Consider the following 16,980-nt stretch of genomic DNA (forward strand, 5'->3'; position numbering starts at 1 on the left):
CCTCTATGCTTTCTTCATGTACATCATCTTTTTGCCATAGTTAAGAAATGTTGTTTTCTCTCTGGAATCCATAAATACTTTTCAAACCTCCATTGGGAAGAGTACTTAAGGATACCAAGTACACGTTTCTTCCAGAAGAACTGAGCACATGTTTGGTATAGGTATTATGCCGTCCTCTGTTTTATATAAAGCCTAGTGCTCTCACATAATAGCATGTCAATCACTATCACGTTCTAAGTTTTGAAAAGATTTTGCTTTACTCTTCTGAACATCCTTTATTGTTGTAATTATTTTCACAGTTAAAATACATTAATTTAATTTTGTACTTAGATTATATTAAAATCTAATATAATTTTTTTACCTTTAAGGAAAAAGAAAAGAAATGTCACTATATACTGGTTTGCCCTTCGAAAGGATTTGCCACGAGGCATTTTTCTAATGTAGTTTATAATTTTTTTCTCTCTTTGAAGAATACTTTGAAGATGTATATAATAACTTGTATGCTCTGGCCTGTTACTTCAATAATCCTGAAGACAAGTGGGTAAGGAATCACTTTTATGAACGATGTTTTAAGATTGCTCAACTGATCAAAATTGACGGTGGGAAGAAAGAAGCCGAAGCGCAGGCGCACATGGGCCTTCTCTATGAGGAAGACGGTGAGTGGGTGTTTGCCAGGCTGCCCCGGGTGCTTGGGAGAATCCCCAGAACAGACCGCCAGAAAAGCAGGTCGAGGAAAAGACTCGAGGCTTTAGCGTAGGAACACCAATGACGGCCGTCAAAAAGCCAAGAATTAAGACTTGTGGAGTCCGCCTCAGCACTCCCTACCGTCCTGTCTCCCTCTCGGCTGCCCAGCGGAGTTCCCAGCGTCCCCGCGGACAGGAAGCCTCTTTTCCCTCCCTCCACGTACACCCCTCAGGCCACAGCACCATTGTGATTTTTTCTCCTTATAAGACACCACTCTGCCCATTTCCATTTGGTTTTTCATGTATGAAAATGTTTGGAAAAAAGAAAGGTGCACCGTGATTTTCCCAGTGTTAACGTCCCCTATAAAATAAAAAAAAACTAAAATTTATTTCTATAATTTGGACACCACCCCATCATGATTTTACATTAATTTCTGGAAGAAATGTTTCCTTCAATATAACTTTATACATAATAATATATCTTAAGACAAGCCAAAGTCTAAAGCAACAACAAAAATTGTCAAAAACGTGTTTTGCATGGTGGTTTAAAAGGATGGCATATAGGAATTTAAGAATTAAAATTCTTTATGGAGGGACAGTGGGTGGGTAAAATACTAAGGACATATATGGGAAAGTGAAAATATTTTGTTAAAGATAATGCCATTCCTTCCCTCCAAAACAGCTGCCTAATTTTCCACAAAAGTATTGTCTTTGATGACAGTTAAATTTAAAAATATTTATTTTTGTGCCTAGCACTTCTCAGAACTTTGAAAGAGGGAAAAAGGGATAAGGTGTGCTTCAGGAAAGTGTGATTAATGAGATTATAGCTCAGAGGATGGCAGGGGCTGGAATGTGGTGAGGGGCCACCTTGAGTAATAGATACAGGGAATGCCAGAAAAATTCAAAGTGAAAGATCATAAGGACTAGATTCAAGGAAGTCAGCATGACATCAATAAGGACTGGCCTGGAATTTAAAAGATGGGTGGGATTTAGGCAGGGAAATAAATAGGGATATGTTCTGTGTGAGGGAACAACATAAACTAAGGTGTAATTAGAGGAACTGATAGGCAAAACTGTTTAAAGTAGAAAGTCTATTTCTGTACAGTGATGGGAAATAAACACACTTTGGACATAAGTCTATGCATTCAGAACAAGGGAAGGAGTGTGTTATAATATGTGTTACTGTGATGCACCCTTTGGGAAGAGGGAAAAAGGAAGGGAGGATGGTTAGGAAATGGCTATGCTAATTTAGCTCTGAAGTAACAATTAAAAAGTATTTTAGAGAATGTATTTAAGTGTGTCCATTGCAGTACGACTAATAATATCACAAAACAGGAGATTGGTTAAATATGTTAAGCAACATCCATGCAACAGAGTTCTGAGTAGTCACAAAATTACACAGTAGAGCAAAATTCATTCATTCATTCATTCAACAAATATTTATTCAGAACCTAGTAAGTACCAGGGGGATGAAAGAGTAAACAGGTAGACAAAATCTCGACCTAATGGGACTTACATACTACTGGGAAAAACTAACTTTAGCAATAAATAGTTATATAATATGATATTAAGTTCTGGTAAGTGCTATGATGAAAGATAAAGTAGGGTAAGAGGATAGGCAGTTGCCGCTACTTTATGTAAGGTGTTCAGGGAAAGCTGCTTAGAAAACGATATCAGAGCAGAAACATAAAGTGAGGAAGTGAACTTTGTGAAAATCTGGAGGAATGGGGTCTCAGAGAGAAGTCAACATGGCTAGTGCAAAGGCCCTGAGGCTAGTGCAAGCTGAGGATGCTCAAGGACCAACAGGAAGGCCAGTGTGGCTGGAGCTCAGTGAGCAAAGTAAGAACTGGAAAGAGGGAAGGTTAGACAGGAGCCTGAGACTCTATCACTTTAGGTCTTGTAGTCTAAGGTGAGGACTTCGGATTTTATTATAAAAGGCATGGGAAACTCCTAATATTTATTGATTTGAGAAAATGCTCATGATACATTAAGTGGAAAAACAAACTAAAATGATTTGTAAAATATGTTTTTATTTTATCTGTACCATATACCAAAGTATTGACAGTGATTATTTCTGAGTATGGGGATTATAGGAGATTGACTATATAATTATGCATTGAAAACATATTAGTACTGGCACTTGAGAAGTGATTAAACTTTTAACAACTGTGGCTATTAAAATGTTAGTCTATTGGTAGAAGTAAAGTTTTCTCTTTTAAACTGAAAACAAGATAAACTTTGAAGTAGAATTCTTGCTTAAATTTTAAAAACTTATTATTCCCACCTCACAGGCAAAATACTTCTTTAACCTTTAAAAAAGTTTTTATACCCATTTTTTAACATAAGGAAACTGGCATAAAGAAGCCACAGTTTCTTTGGTGGAGCTGGTATTAACCCGTAAGCTGGCTTCAGAGCCTGCGCTTATAACCACTGTTCTAAACAAAGGATGGCTTTACTTCCATAATGTGCTAATTGTGAAAACTCCTGAATGTTATATACTAAAATATAATTTATCCCTTCTGTTTTATCTACTGTAGAAATAACCCCTGATAGAATAGACTAAATGTTTCATTTTATTTATATAATTGAGTTCATCAAAGTCTATCACTTACAGTGGCAGATCAAAGGATTATTAACTATATCTTCAGACAGAAGCCACAAGATAAATAATGTGTAAAAGTAAGGGTTAAAGAAGTCAGGGCCATATTACTGAAAATTGAAGAGTAGCCCCAATATATTTCAGTAAGCTATCATAAATGTATTCTGAGTTTTCTATACATTTTATTCCTGATTGTTTTAATCTCTGGATGCATTGCTAATGAAGGATGCATTCCTTGCTTCCTTCACTTACTCATTCATCTATTCATTCACTCGTTCAACAAATATCAGAGTGCCTAATAACCCCAGACATAGTGGTTGCTCACAGCATTTTAGTGGCAGACAGACGGAGGCTGAGAGTGAAGATGAGTTTGGGAAAGGTGATCAGGGTGTGACTGCTCTGAGATATCACTCACAGGTCCTTGGTTTGCTCACTTTTCGATGCCCCACCTTATATCAGGATAAAACGGACCCATATTCCATAATAAGTAGGATGTTTGGATATGAACAATTTTGAATGATTTTTGCTTCTGGAATTATTTTTTAATTCAGATTGTGTTATTTTGTTTTGGAACCTTTTTTTTTTTTTGTCCGATCTAAAATATTTTCCTATGTCCTGAAATCGTTCGTGGACCCTAGAAACCAGTCTTTATTATCTAATGAATTATACATGACATTGACTGTCAGTCTGAATGAAAATTCTAGAGATTGAATTAGAGGGTATGATGTACTTAATGATGTTGAAAATCATCCCTGCAGCTTTTGTAATCTGGGGCAGAATTTTCATGGGGAAACTAAGCAAGAAATATCAAGAATTAGTGACACGAGTGGAGTTGGGACTCACCTGGCCACAGGGTTCCCACTGAGGTGGCTGTGGTTTAGCTCACCCAGAGCTGACCTAACTGTTCCGAGCAAGCAGATGAAGGCACCAGGCAACATCTAGGCTGCAGCTGTGCTCAGAGGCAGGTGGCAGCATCCTGGTTCCAGTGCTGCCCATTCAGGTTGAAACAGGATATCAGCTGGCAGATGGCAACATGGGGCAAGTTGTCAGGGTCCAACCAAGCAGGCTGTCATCCAGGGCAGGGCTCCAGCACCTTCAGGGAAGTGTAGAGCAAATCAGGAACATGGGTCAAAGCCATAGTCACAGGGGACTGGGCAAGTGGCAACAGTCAGGGGCAGTGTTCAGCCCAGTGAGCACATATGGGACTGCTGCCTCACCCAGAGTCCCCTGGCCAGGGTCTCCCATAGCAGTCAGGCTTAAACCCCCATATACAATTGTATATAGGTTTAAGTCCCTGTATACAACGTGGCCTGGATCCCACTGACTTACGAGCTGGCAGTCTTATTCTTCAGTTCAATACCTTCTAATGTACAGTGGAGGGGCATGCATAGAGTAGTCATGGATTGACAAACTCTTCAGCAAATCAGTGGCTATGTCTGCTTTCAGAATTGAGCTCTTACCTATAAGATTTTATCTGTAAGGATTTTTCTGTGCGTATAGGACGAATGGACAAGAAGTACTCACACCAAGTTGTGGAGTGTTGGAGAAAGTTCTCAGACACAGAATCAGTAGGACAGGGACCCAGTCATCCTAGGGCAAGACACAGAGGTCTAGCAAGGCCAGACATAAGACTCTGGGAGAGAAGGGGATTTTAAGAGACATGATTGGGGGAGCAGCAGCCCTTCGTCTGGTCTGATCCAGGGCCAGGTCATCATAAAGCAAGATGATGTGGCACAACCTTATTGCCAGTCCTTTGCTGCCAGCTCAATATTAGTTGGGTGCAATACAAACCCTTGCCCTGATATAATCAGGGGGCAGGGGTCCAAGCCTTATGCTTGTCCAGTTTACCACATCAGCATTCATAGTTGAGGAAGTGCCAACACCCTCTACTCTCTGCAGCCCCTTAGCCCCCCCCCCCCCAATAATTTAGTGACTGGATCTAACATTGTCTTTGGCAGATGATTGATTTAAGCACTGAGACTAGCTTGTTTCCATGGAGCTTTGCAGGAGGCTGCTTTCTTTTCAGGAAGGCTAGCTGGAGGGAGCAATCTTAAGTAACTTAACCCTAAATTTCAGACTACCCTTTTATTCTTCCCCAATTCCAGTGGGTGGCTTCTAGGAGTCATCTCCCACTCTGTCAGAAGCTCATTCCATTTCAGCCCAAAAGGGCCTTGAATTTAGTTACTGACTTCTCTGTTGGGGGCGAGCAGGATGACTAGGAATACATATGGGGTGACAATCCTGGGGGGCAGATCTTGTTCCCTGAAGGCAGGCAGACTAAGACCTTTATAAGAACAGTTGAGGAGGTCACATTTTCCAGTTCAGAAAGCCACCCTCTGTGGCTGCAATGTAGGAGCTGAGTACAGGCTAATCAGGTTCTACAGCATTGATTGTAAGTTCTTTCAATGACTGGAGAACCCTTGAAGGAAAGAAGAGCTGTTCTCGTTGGCTTGCTAATAGTCAGTTTCATGACCAGATACTCGGTGGTATATTTCAGTGGGTTTGCTCAGAGGCCAGAAGGAGCAGGATGGAATTGTTATGAGGTTCTGGACTGGCTGATGGCTCTCCACCAAAGCATTCAGTAATGGAAGCAAGACCCAGAAACTAATTTGTGGAAGGGGCCACCTCTCTAAGGAACTGTCCCCATCTTAATCTCACAGAGAAGTGTTAAAATTTGGGGCCCACTCATTCTTGTCTTACAGGATTGTCTCCTTCCCCTAAAATATGAAAGTGGAAAACAGATATCAAATCTGAGAATCATAAGTGTTCTGGCATGAATACATAATAACATAATAATTCTGTAAGAATACATAATCATTGGAACTGAGGCAACAATCAAAGATATTTCAAGAAAGCTTTCTTGACCTTAAAAATAAAAATCTGCATATGAAGATTAAAATAGCCCCTGAAACTAATTAAACATGAAGTTAAATCTACAAAAAAAAATGCATTTCCCCAAATATGAAAATAGAAGATACTTACAGAGCATAAAAATTTAGTATTTCCTTTGTGATTTTCCATATTCACCAAACATTTTTTTCAGTAATGTTGATTAGTTTTGCATCTTGTTTGAAAATGAAATTTTATGAGAAACATTTCAAAATAAACTATAAAAAAGTAAAAATATTGGCAAATGTTTACTCAATCTTGGATGGGTTAGACCCTCAAAGCATAAAAAATTGAATAAATCATGCAGGGAAACGATGGCTTTAATGGAGTGATAAATGCATCCTTTTCCTACTCCAAGTTTAGAACCAATTCAGAAGAAACATGAGAATCAGATCATAATTGTTAAGGCTTTTGGGGGAACAGAGCTCATAGCTGATTAAATCTCTTATCCCCCAGAATTAATTTTAAACACCTTCTTACTGACCAACTTGTTCAAGACCTGCTTGCATGAGTTCAGCAGTGGGGAAAGGGCACACTTGCTGAGGACCAGCCCAAAGAGGATGAGCACTTAGAATTCCACCACAGAGCAGTCATTCCTCTTCCCTCCAAGAGCAGTGCGGAGGGAAGGAGAGTGGAAGCCCCTCATGGAAACATGAGGTTAGGAGAAAAGAATTCTCTCTATAAGAAACAAAAATTGGGAGATTTGACACATAGTATTCTTAATTGTTTATTAAAGACTTCCTACAGATAATTAAAAGACAAATCTGGGAAATATTTGAAATAAATTTGCTCCATGTTATTATATAAAGAGCACTTACAAATTGTTAAGAAAACCACTAAAGCGCCAATAGAAAAACGAGTGAAGGAACTGAGATGTCAAGTCAAAGAAGAAATTCAGCTGGATGATGAAGATGACAAAAAGTCAATATTGTTAATAGGAAGGCACAAATTAGGGCACTAAAGAGATGCCACTTTTCACCTGTAATTTTATGCAATAAATGTATATTGTGCCCCTACTATGTGTCAGGTACCAGGCTAGGTGCTTGGAATATGTGGCCGAAAAAGATAATTATGGTACCTTGATTAAGGGACTTAAATTTTGATGGAAGAGACAAGCCAGTACTCTGATAATTACAATATTGTGGATGATTTGTGCTGATAGGATAGGTAAAACATGCATGAGATTCAAATGTGAAGGACCCAAAAGTTGTCTTGTTTGTTCTGGATTGGTTTCCTCATGTCTAAAACCAAAGAGCTAGAGTCAATGTTATCTGCTCTTAGTTCACCTCCAGCTCTGATTTCTATGTTCACTGAAATGGCTATTGAAAGAGCATCCATTAAAAATTGTGTGTATCCATTTAGTGGGGATAAATAATTGTTTATGAAAGAGAGATTGAATCTAGTATTAACCTCTTTGTGCCTCACTTCATTATTGAAAAAGTCAGCTGCAGTTATCTAGAGAATTGTTTTGAGGGCTAAATGAGAAGAGTGAGGCCTGGTGCTCCCTCCTTGGCACAGAGGCAGTCCATAAATGCTCTTTTCCCTTTTCACATCCTCATCTCTCTCCCAGGGTGTGCGTGCAGCTTCAAGTAGTGCTGGCAAGTTTCAGGGAAGAATTTCCAATGCGGGTGTAACTCATATCAGGTCTACAAGCAGCAGTCCCAGTGAATTCTCATGCTGCTCAGCTCATGCTGTTCTCCTTTCCCTTGGCATCTTCTTTCATCACATCTCATTCTTCCTTTTAACACTTGCCATTTTACCTCAGTCCTCTCATTTTCTACTCCATTGATTATGTCCTCCAGGTTCTCCCTACCAGTCCACACAGCAAATGCAATTTAGGGAAACTTCCTTTTAAAATAGTTTTCTTTGAGCCTGTGTCTTTCATCTAAAACAAAAACTCCTACTCTACTTTTGTTCAAGATTTTCTTATCCTTTCATTCAAAACATTAAGCATACATGAACATGGGAGGCTGTGCTCCATTGGTAACACCATCATTGTCTTTTTCCATGTGGTAAGACCACATTTGTGGGGGCAGTAAGTATTTAGAGTATGTTCTCTTTGGCTTAGGAGCCTGAAGACCTTTTCTGTTTGCCCCCACTGCTCTGCTAGGGTGCTGGGTTCCTGCATACAAATGACACAACTCTTTGGAGAGTAGAAGATTGATGGGGATTAGAAGGGAAGAACTGCTCTCCAGTGATTTATTTTTCGAAATGCTTGTGATTCCTGAAAGTTGACACCCAATAAGAGATGCTATAAGGGCACCGCTGAGGGTCAGGTAAATATTTCCTTGGAAGAACAGGTGGATATGGATTTAGTAAATCGTGAAAAAGTCCTCAACTATTTAAAGCTGGGTTGGGAATTTACATTGTTCAGTTACTTTAGATAAATGAATTTCAGGATCATACAGGGTCTTCAAGAAAAAACCTAGCCTAGACTCTAATTTGATAGGTGAGGAAGTTGAGACAGTAATTAAGCAATTTTACCAAGGCCATGTAGTTTATTGGATTTTCACCCAAGGCACCTAATATCCATTTCAGGTGACTTTTCCCTATAAATGCCCTTCTCTATGTTCTACCTAGCACAAGTGAATACACTAGCTCCACATGTGGTTCGTCAAACTGATTTCAGAGTAACATTTAGACAAGTTTCAGAGAAATCATATGTATCTGCAGTGTATACAATGGCAGTAACCCCTTGAAAGGTATAGTGGTAGTTAGATATGATATGTTATTCACATGCATGAGATAGGTGATATTATCCCCATTTTAAAGATACAGAAATTAGAATTCTACAAGGAAGCATGACAAACCAAAGCATGTCAGAGCCAGGACAGGAACCTGTGTCTTCACATCTTAGGTTCAATATTCTTTCCACTACCCTGCACTCCCTCCCCCTGTGAAGGTTTGCTTAGCAGAGAAATTTAGGTTCTGTTGTGTTTTTTTCCTGATTTATTTTTACTAAAATTATAATCAGAAAAGTCCTCTGAAATAGGACTGACCCTGACAAAATTGTGAATTAAAAAAAAATCATATCTCTCTAGATCTTATTATTTCCTAGCTGTCTTCATGGTCCTATCCCCTGCCCTCACCGCCCCCCCCAGCCCCCAACCACTTGAGATTCCCAGGTGTTGTCTAATGAGCATCCTGTCCTGCCAGACGGTGTGAGTGAAGGCAACACCCTCATTAGTTAATTCCTGCTAATGTTTTAGCCCATCCAGACTACTCATATAAAGGGATGGTTCTTTAAGAAAATCAAATCCATGAACACTAATACAGTACAATTTAAGGGACCTACCTAAATTGTACTGTAGGAAACCAAAGTTGAAGAGCCAAAGATTAGCAAATGAAATAGGTGGGAAAAGTCAGCTTGGCCTGAATACAAGCATGCTCTGCTTGGCACAGAGGAGGTTCCTGTGTGTCAAGGAGGCTGTTCCGTAATCTGGGTAGGGTGAGCCAGAACAGGGGAGACTAGAAGCAGGGGAAGTTTCAGGAAATTAAGACAGGCCAGGAGATTGGGTCATTAGGTTGGCTGAGTATATGGGAAGGAGAGATAAATTCCGCATGACAGCAGAAGAGATGCTAAAATATGATACAAAGTGAATATATAAGAAAAGAATCTACTTCCCTAAAAATCAATTTAAATAATTGTGAAGTACCATTTAATACTTCTTGAAATGACAAAAATGAAAAAAAAATGTAAGCATAATTTCTTAAAGTAATACTCCTGTATTATTGGTGATAATGTGAATCATTGAAATAGTTTTTTGAGAAATATTAAGGCAATACATAGCAACCAAAATTTTTCCGAAACTCTTTATCTAGTAATTCCACTTCTAGGACTCTAAGATAGCTTTTGAAGACAGAAAACTACAGGAAGGTATTAATTGAAATATTACTTATAATGGGAAAATAATCGGACAAATGGGTGATCAAAGTATCCTGAAAATATGTAACATGTAAATTAATTCTGTTAGAATAATTTATATAGGCAAAAAATTATTTCCTACTCTTTTACAACCATCTAAAAATCATGCTTGGATATGGAAAAGTAGTAGAATGAAACTTGATCAAAACTATAACATTTTGATTGATTGATGGTCCCCATAATGTTTTCTTCATGCTGTTATATTTTTGCCTTTAAAATAAATAAAATGTATCTGGCATTATATTTTTGTTAAATATTACTTTGTGTTTTATTTAGTTATATTTTTAAAATACTTTTTACTTGGGGTCAGTGGTAAAGTGATTAATTATTCCTGTTTGCTTAAGGTGGAGAGTTTCCCGGTACTCATGACTTTCAGTGCTAAAATCCCAGAGCAAGCCAGAATAAATTGGTCACCTTAAATAGACTGAATGTTAAAAAAATTTTTCTTTTGTCTTTCTAAACCCAGTATTTTATTCATGCAAAAATAATAACAAGAAAATATTTTTGTTGTTTGCTGTTAATAGATTTTGACAAGCATAAAATAGTTACTTTTGGACAGTGAACCCTAAAGTAAACCACGGACTATATAGTTAATAGTACCATTATAATAATGCTATTTCCTTGATTGTAACAAACAGACCACACTAATGCAAGGTGTTATTAATGGGGGGGGGTGGAGGGTAAATGGGAACTGTATTTTCTGCAGGATTTTTCTGTAAACACACAAGTTCTCTAATAAAAAAAACATTAAAAAAAAATTCTAGCAAAACCTCCCACTGGCTGCTGCTGAAACCATGAGCAAAGTATTGGGGTATTTAAGTCCTAGGGTACTTTTTCCATCTGCCTACACCTTTAGTATAACAAGCAAGTTCATTGTGAACATTTTTTTCTCTTAATTATTGAAAAATAAATCCTACTTGGTTTTTTCCCCCCTCACTTTTAAATTGCTTCTAAATTTATACCTTAAAAGTCCCTTTGGAAGAAATTTTCCAGATAGAGTCTTTGGGAAAGAAAACACATTATCCCATTTAGGTTCCCTAGTAACAGCCTGGAATAAAACCAATCAAACAAGTGTCTAAGTATGAATATTGATGATTCCAATATACCTGTCACTAAGGTAGACTGCAAGCCCGTTGAAATTGTCTCCTCTTTAACCCTTGTGTGATTGCGAGGCTTACTGTTTCCAGTGCTTCATTTTGGAGTAAATTCCAAGACTAGCTTTGTTTAGAGAGTGGGAATTGATACATTTTCTAAGTTCTACCTGATAAGACTAGTATTATAAACAGAGTCACCATATATTTGAATAAAAATGAATTCAATTCATTTAAAACTTTTTTCTGAAATTAAATGAATTAGCACTGCTATTTTTATATAAATTAATTGTCACCTTTCGGGTCACGTCAGTTTATTCTCCATCCCCTACATGTACATGTTCATAAGACCTTCTGGTATTTAATGAAGAGATCCTTTTTAAGTATTGAGAGCCACAAGAAAATTATACCATGTTTGATCTGTGTTAAAGAGTCAAAGTCCAAGATCTCTGAATGGAACTTAGAATAAAAATGTAATTAGGTTACATCCCTAAAGTCTGATATATCTTTAAACAAGACTGCAAATGAAACTTTATTAGCGCTTCAAATGAATTATTTCGTTGCTTTTTTTAAAATTCATTTTCTCCCCCTTCTCTTTCATGTCTGTGTTACTTATATTGCTGCTTGTATTTTACCTGTCTTTCTCAGGGTGCTTTAATTATTTACTGCTTAAGGAGTAGGACTGTGAGGACGCCTCATTCAGAGAGGTCTGCTCTGCAGCAGGTTTTTCTTTTTCAAAGCTATGCAAGGAGGTCTTGAAAAACTGTACTGAGCCTGCAGTTCTTGCCACACTGAATAAACTGTTCCAGAGGCAGTATTTCCTCTCACTATCTGAGAGGAGACATTGCCCCAGAAATATGTCTTCAGAGGTACAAAGGACTAGGAGCAAAAGGGGGTTTTTCATTTGAAAGAAGTGTTCTATGTCGAATTATGACCTTACATGGCTTTTCATTTTGAATAAGTGACCCTGTTCCATAACATTTAGGTTTTTAAGACATTCCACACATTAGGTCCATCCAGATTCAGTTTCAGTTGCAAACTTGGAAAAACAAAAACCACCAAAAACTAGACAAAACAGTGTCAAAGTTACCGAATGCCTAAGAAGCACCCAGCAAACTACGTGGCTGGCACAAATGATTTTTTTTTTTTTTTTTTTAATTTTTTAATTTTTTATTGACTTTGTAATAATATTACATTAAAAATATATATGTGAGGTCCCATTCAACCCCACCCCCCCACCCCCCCTCTCCCCCCCCCCAACAACACTCGTTCCCATCATCATGACACATCCATTGGATTTGGTAAGTACATCTTTGGGCACCTCTGCACCTCATATACATTGGTTCACATCATGGCCCATACTCTCCTCTATTCCATCATGTAGGCCCTGTGAGGATTTACAATGTCCGGTGATTACCTCTGAAGCACCATCCAGGGCAGCTCCATGTCCCGAAGACGCCTCCTCCTCTCATCTCTTCCTGCCTTTCCCCATTAATCACTTCAAGCAACCACACTCCACTGTCACTGTTTCAGAACCCTGACTGAAAAGGAGCACAGAACTGGGGTGCCCATTTTTCCCCAGTTACCGTGGTCCTGGGGTTCACGCCTTCAAGTCCTAACAGTGGGAGTGGTTTCTAAAAGGTTTGCCACCTTAAGAAAGGGAAGAAACCATGGGCTTTGGGCATCACCTCTGCCACTTACTTGCTTATGTGAATTTAGGTGAGATGATCCCTAAGAGGCTCATCTCTAATATGTAGATACTAACATCCAGAGGTCAAATAAAGTAATATAGAGTAAGTAGCCTGTGACTGGCACATAATAACTGTTCAGCTAACTTTGTTTGCCTACTTCCATACTCACCCAAATAAATTATTTTTAGTTCACTATTTTCTTTTTTTGTAATATCCAAAATAATGTATGCTCATTGTCAGTCAAAACTGAGGTTAGAGGTAGAGGGGAATGCCAATAGTCTCTTTTCACCTGTGTCTTCAATAATCAATATTAATACTTTGGTATATGTACTTTCACATCTTTTTCTTTGTTCATACAAATATATGCATAATAAAGTTGAACAGGGTCTATTTAATAATGTGCGATATATATAATTCAAGTAAGAATTACATTATTGATTAAGTCCAGCAAAATATAATTCATTAGTTGATCTAATGTTAATATTGACTTTAATTCTCCTCAAATTTTACGCCTGCCAACATTTTTACGTAGTATTTTAAGATGAGGGGGAAAACATCAAAGTAAAACAGTTTATTGTGAAAGGGAAATACTGTTATCACCGAACACCATAATTCACCTCTCTACAAATCATAAACAGCAACAATTAATAACAGTTCCCCTAGAATATTTTATAGATCTAGGCAAAACCTCTAGATTTTTAGAAGTTAACTGGTACTAGTATTGCTAGCACCAGTGGTAGAGCCCTTGGTGAGCCTCTCCCACACCTGCGTCCTGTCTTCCTGGGATCCTTTTGCATTGTCCGGCTTAGAGACCAACACGTGTGAAAGTGTGTGTCCCGGCATTCCTATAATGACTATCTGAAATCTTTGCTAAAAATGATTAAACCGAGGATTTCGTTTAAAATACCATCTTAAATTTCTTCTAAATATCCCACAGTAGCAACTCAAAAGTTATGGGCACATTTTCTTCCCAGTTTATTAGGGACGCGATTAAATCACAGAACAAAATCTTTGTTTTCCAGTGTTCCATTTCGCAGTGGTGTGCTGTGTGTTACAGTGCACAACAAATCTCCTCTGACAAGATATATACCCTTGCAAATAATAGTTTCCATTGGGAAGTGTGACAAGCCCTGAACTATTTCAGCATTGAATAGTGCTGTTATAATTACAATAATTGAATGTAAAAATCTAAAGATAATATAAATTGTCCATGCAGTTAAACTGAGATGGAAAGCAGTATCTTTTGTTTTTACAAAAGGGCAATAACATTTTTCTTTTTCTGCAACTGTTCAATATTGCTTCTAGCAGATTTTATGTCTACATTGTTCAGAAGAGTAAGTTACTCCAAAGATGTCTGGTAGCACCAGATTAAAATGTTCTCTAATATTCCTAAAGCTTTATTGTTCCTTTAGGTTGTTGTTTTAAACTAAAGTGGAATATATCCCTACAGTCCTCAACAAATGTGCCCGATTTAGAACTAAATATGCTTAAGACTTATACCAGTGCTGCTGAAGAAATGGGCCTTGTGGACTTGTCAAATTATTTTCATGCAACTGTTTATGCTGCATTATTTTTACTGGCAAATGTGCAAGTTGATTGAAAAAGAAATAATTAGCTACTTTTAGTGTTGCTGATGCATGGAGTTAAAGCAGGTCAGTCTGCACGTCTTAGAGATTGTGACACTTTAAATTATCCAAACGATACCAGGAGCCATCTTTGGACATAATTAACACCTTGCCTAATTAATGCCAGGTCTAGACACAGTCACAGTGTATTTATGAAATATTATTTCATTCAAACTTGCTGTCTCCCTTATTAGACTGCAAACTTTAGATCTGTGTGCTGTTTTAAGTGGAGCAACTTCTTTTTTTTCTTTCTTCCTTTTTTCTTTGCCCTCCCCCTTCAAGTAATCAATGCACTGCTGAATGAGTTCATTTTAATGCACTCAATCATGCCTCTAATGTTCGTAGCTTACGGGCGCAAGCATCAGTAATGCAGGAATGTTATATGGCTTTAGTTTGGGCCATTTCATAAAATATTCATGGAATCAAAAATGTGCATCAAAATAGCGGCTGGGAGAATTACATTTATGTTCCTGCTTTTATGGCAGCTTCACATTTAAACCCATTTGTGTTAATATCTAGTCAATCTTCCTACTTTAAAAAAAAAAACTGAAATGGGAGAGATCATATACATTCTCCTTTGCTTAATATTTGTTCTAGACATCTGCTGTGATACAACAAATATCTATAAACTTTCAGAGACGTGGTTCAGGGAAGAGGGGTAAGCAACAATTTGGGTAATACCCAAATATATAAAATCTCATTTTCTCTACATAGTGTTTGTCTTAACATCCTACCAAGCATTTTGCAGTTTACAACATTGTTTGAATTTGTTTGTATTTTTAAATAAATGGATGGATTTCTCCTTTGTGTGGGCTTTAGGAAAAGTGAAACTCACTTGTAGTAGTTTCATTTTAAGAGTGCACTTCCCTTTAGGTGAAAAACAATAAATACATACCAACCTCCTTATTGTTTATGTAGATGCCATGTAATTGCTTTGTTTTTTTTTTAAATCCGAGGATTAGGCTACTTTCAACCATACCTGGCTGCTTTTATTTTATGCAGTTGTTCACAGCACGTCTTGTAAGATGTATTTTATGATACCACCTCACATTGTTGAGATAAATTGATTACTGACGGCATCTGTGGAGGTCCATCCCCAGTGCTCTCAACAAAACATAATGGCTCCATTTTCTTCTCTGAAATATTAGAGAAATATTAGTGAACTACTCAGATTTCCATTCAGCATAGAACCATGTATTCCAGGCACTTAGTTCAACAATAGTTAGTACACATTCCTGATTGCGGTTTCCACTGTGATCTTCGTTACTGATAGTGATGATGACGATTTTCTGCTGATTCTGTTGCAACACGGTAAAAGTCATTTCCTCTTAACATCTATGGATATTCCTGATCCTTTCTCTTTTCTTTCCTGTTTTCTGTTAACTTTTATTTTTGTGATACCATGATATAATCATTCCTCTTCATTCTGACCCTCTTCATTGATAGAAAGCAACATTAAACTTGGTAATTCCAGAGGAGGATAGTTACCTAGACACTCGTCCTTATTATCCTAAAAGATTGAAGGTGGGTTCTGGAAATCTAGCCTGGCTCAGATACATTGAAGTTCATTTGGTAACAAGGGGTACACTCGACAGGAACACTTCAAAGCAGTTGTAAAGGGGGATTATGAGCCAAATTTGAAGATCTGCTTTATTATCTTTATTTATATTTACATTTAGCTTTGACAAAAATATATTGGTGGGCTTTCACATTATTTTTGTCAGGTATATTGAACTTAAAAATTTCAGATATAAACAGTACGCATTATATCTTAATAAGTCTTAATAAATATCAGAGCCTTTCCTCAGAAAGTAAGATAATTAAGAATATCCTATTCACAGTTGGAAATAGAAATTAGATGGAATCATATCATTGATAGCAAAGGGAAAGATTTGCATATATAAAATACTGTGCTCCCTTCTTAGCAAAGACATATCTTTAATATTTTTTAATCAAATATTATGCTACACTATAAGGGTACTTTCAAATTCTGACCGGCCTTTAAAAATTGCTATGTCATTTGTGTGTGTATTGGACAATTGGCTCAAATCTTTGCTGACTTATTTACTGATCTATTTTTCACTAAATTATTTTGGAAATTATTCCCAATGACAGAGAAAGACTGGAAATTGCTATTTCCTCGTGTAGGAACCTCAGCTTAAAGTAGAACTGATCAGACTCCCCAGGACTTAGCAACAATGACCTTATCTGTAGCAAAATGGTTAAAGGAATAAGAGGTGAAATGTGGAATAGCTGGACATGGCCCCGGTGACTAGGTCTGAAGCACCCGAAGAATTCCATGTACCCCCAAGAATGTCATTGCATGATTCAAGGAAAGCAGGGAATTTAGGTGCAGACCCTCATGGCTAGTTAGACATTATACTCCTTCAGAAAAACCAACCAGAAGCACATCGGGGGCTGCCGCCTGTGCTCTTATGTGAGAAGTTACCTGTAAACAGAATTGCAGAACTGGAAAT

At 37.7% G+C, this 16,980-nt stretch overlaps 1 protein-coding gene across 4 annotated transcripts in view; it reads left to right on the plus strand.

Moving 5' to 3' along the window:
* Window positions 1-16,980, plus strand: part of TTC29 (tetratricopeptide repeat domain 29) — a 271,916-nt gene that overhangs the window by 46,034 nt on the left and 208,902 nt on the right. For 3 of the 4 annotated variants that reach the window (XM_058284999.2, XM_058284958.1, XM_058284978.1), the window contains exon 5: window positions 471-656. The exons of the other annotated variant lie outside the window; for it this stretch is intronic. In XM_058284999.2, the coding sequence (XP_058140982.1) occupies window positions 471-656 (186 nt within the window). The remainder of the gene's footprint in view (window positions 1-470; window positions 657-16,980) is intronic. 4 annotated transcript variants of the gene reach the window in all.

The sequence above is a fragment of the Dasypus novemcinctus genome, chromosome 1, assembly GCF_030445035.2.
Source record: "Dasypus novemcinctus isolate mDasNov1 chromosome 1, mDasNov1.1.hap2, whole genome shotgun sequence".
Classification (NCBI taxonomy): domain Eukaryota; kingdom Metazoa; phylum Chordata; class Mammalia; order Cingulata; family Dasypodidae; genus Dasypus; species Dasypus novemcinctus.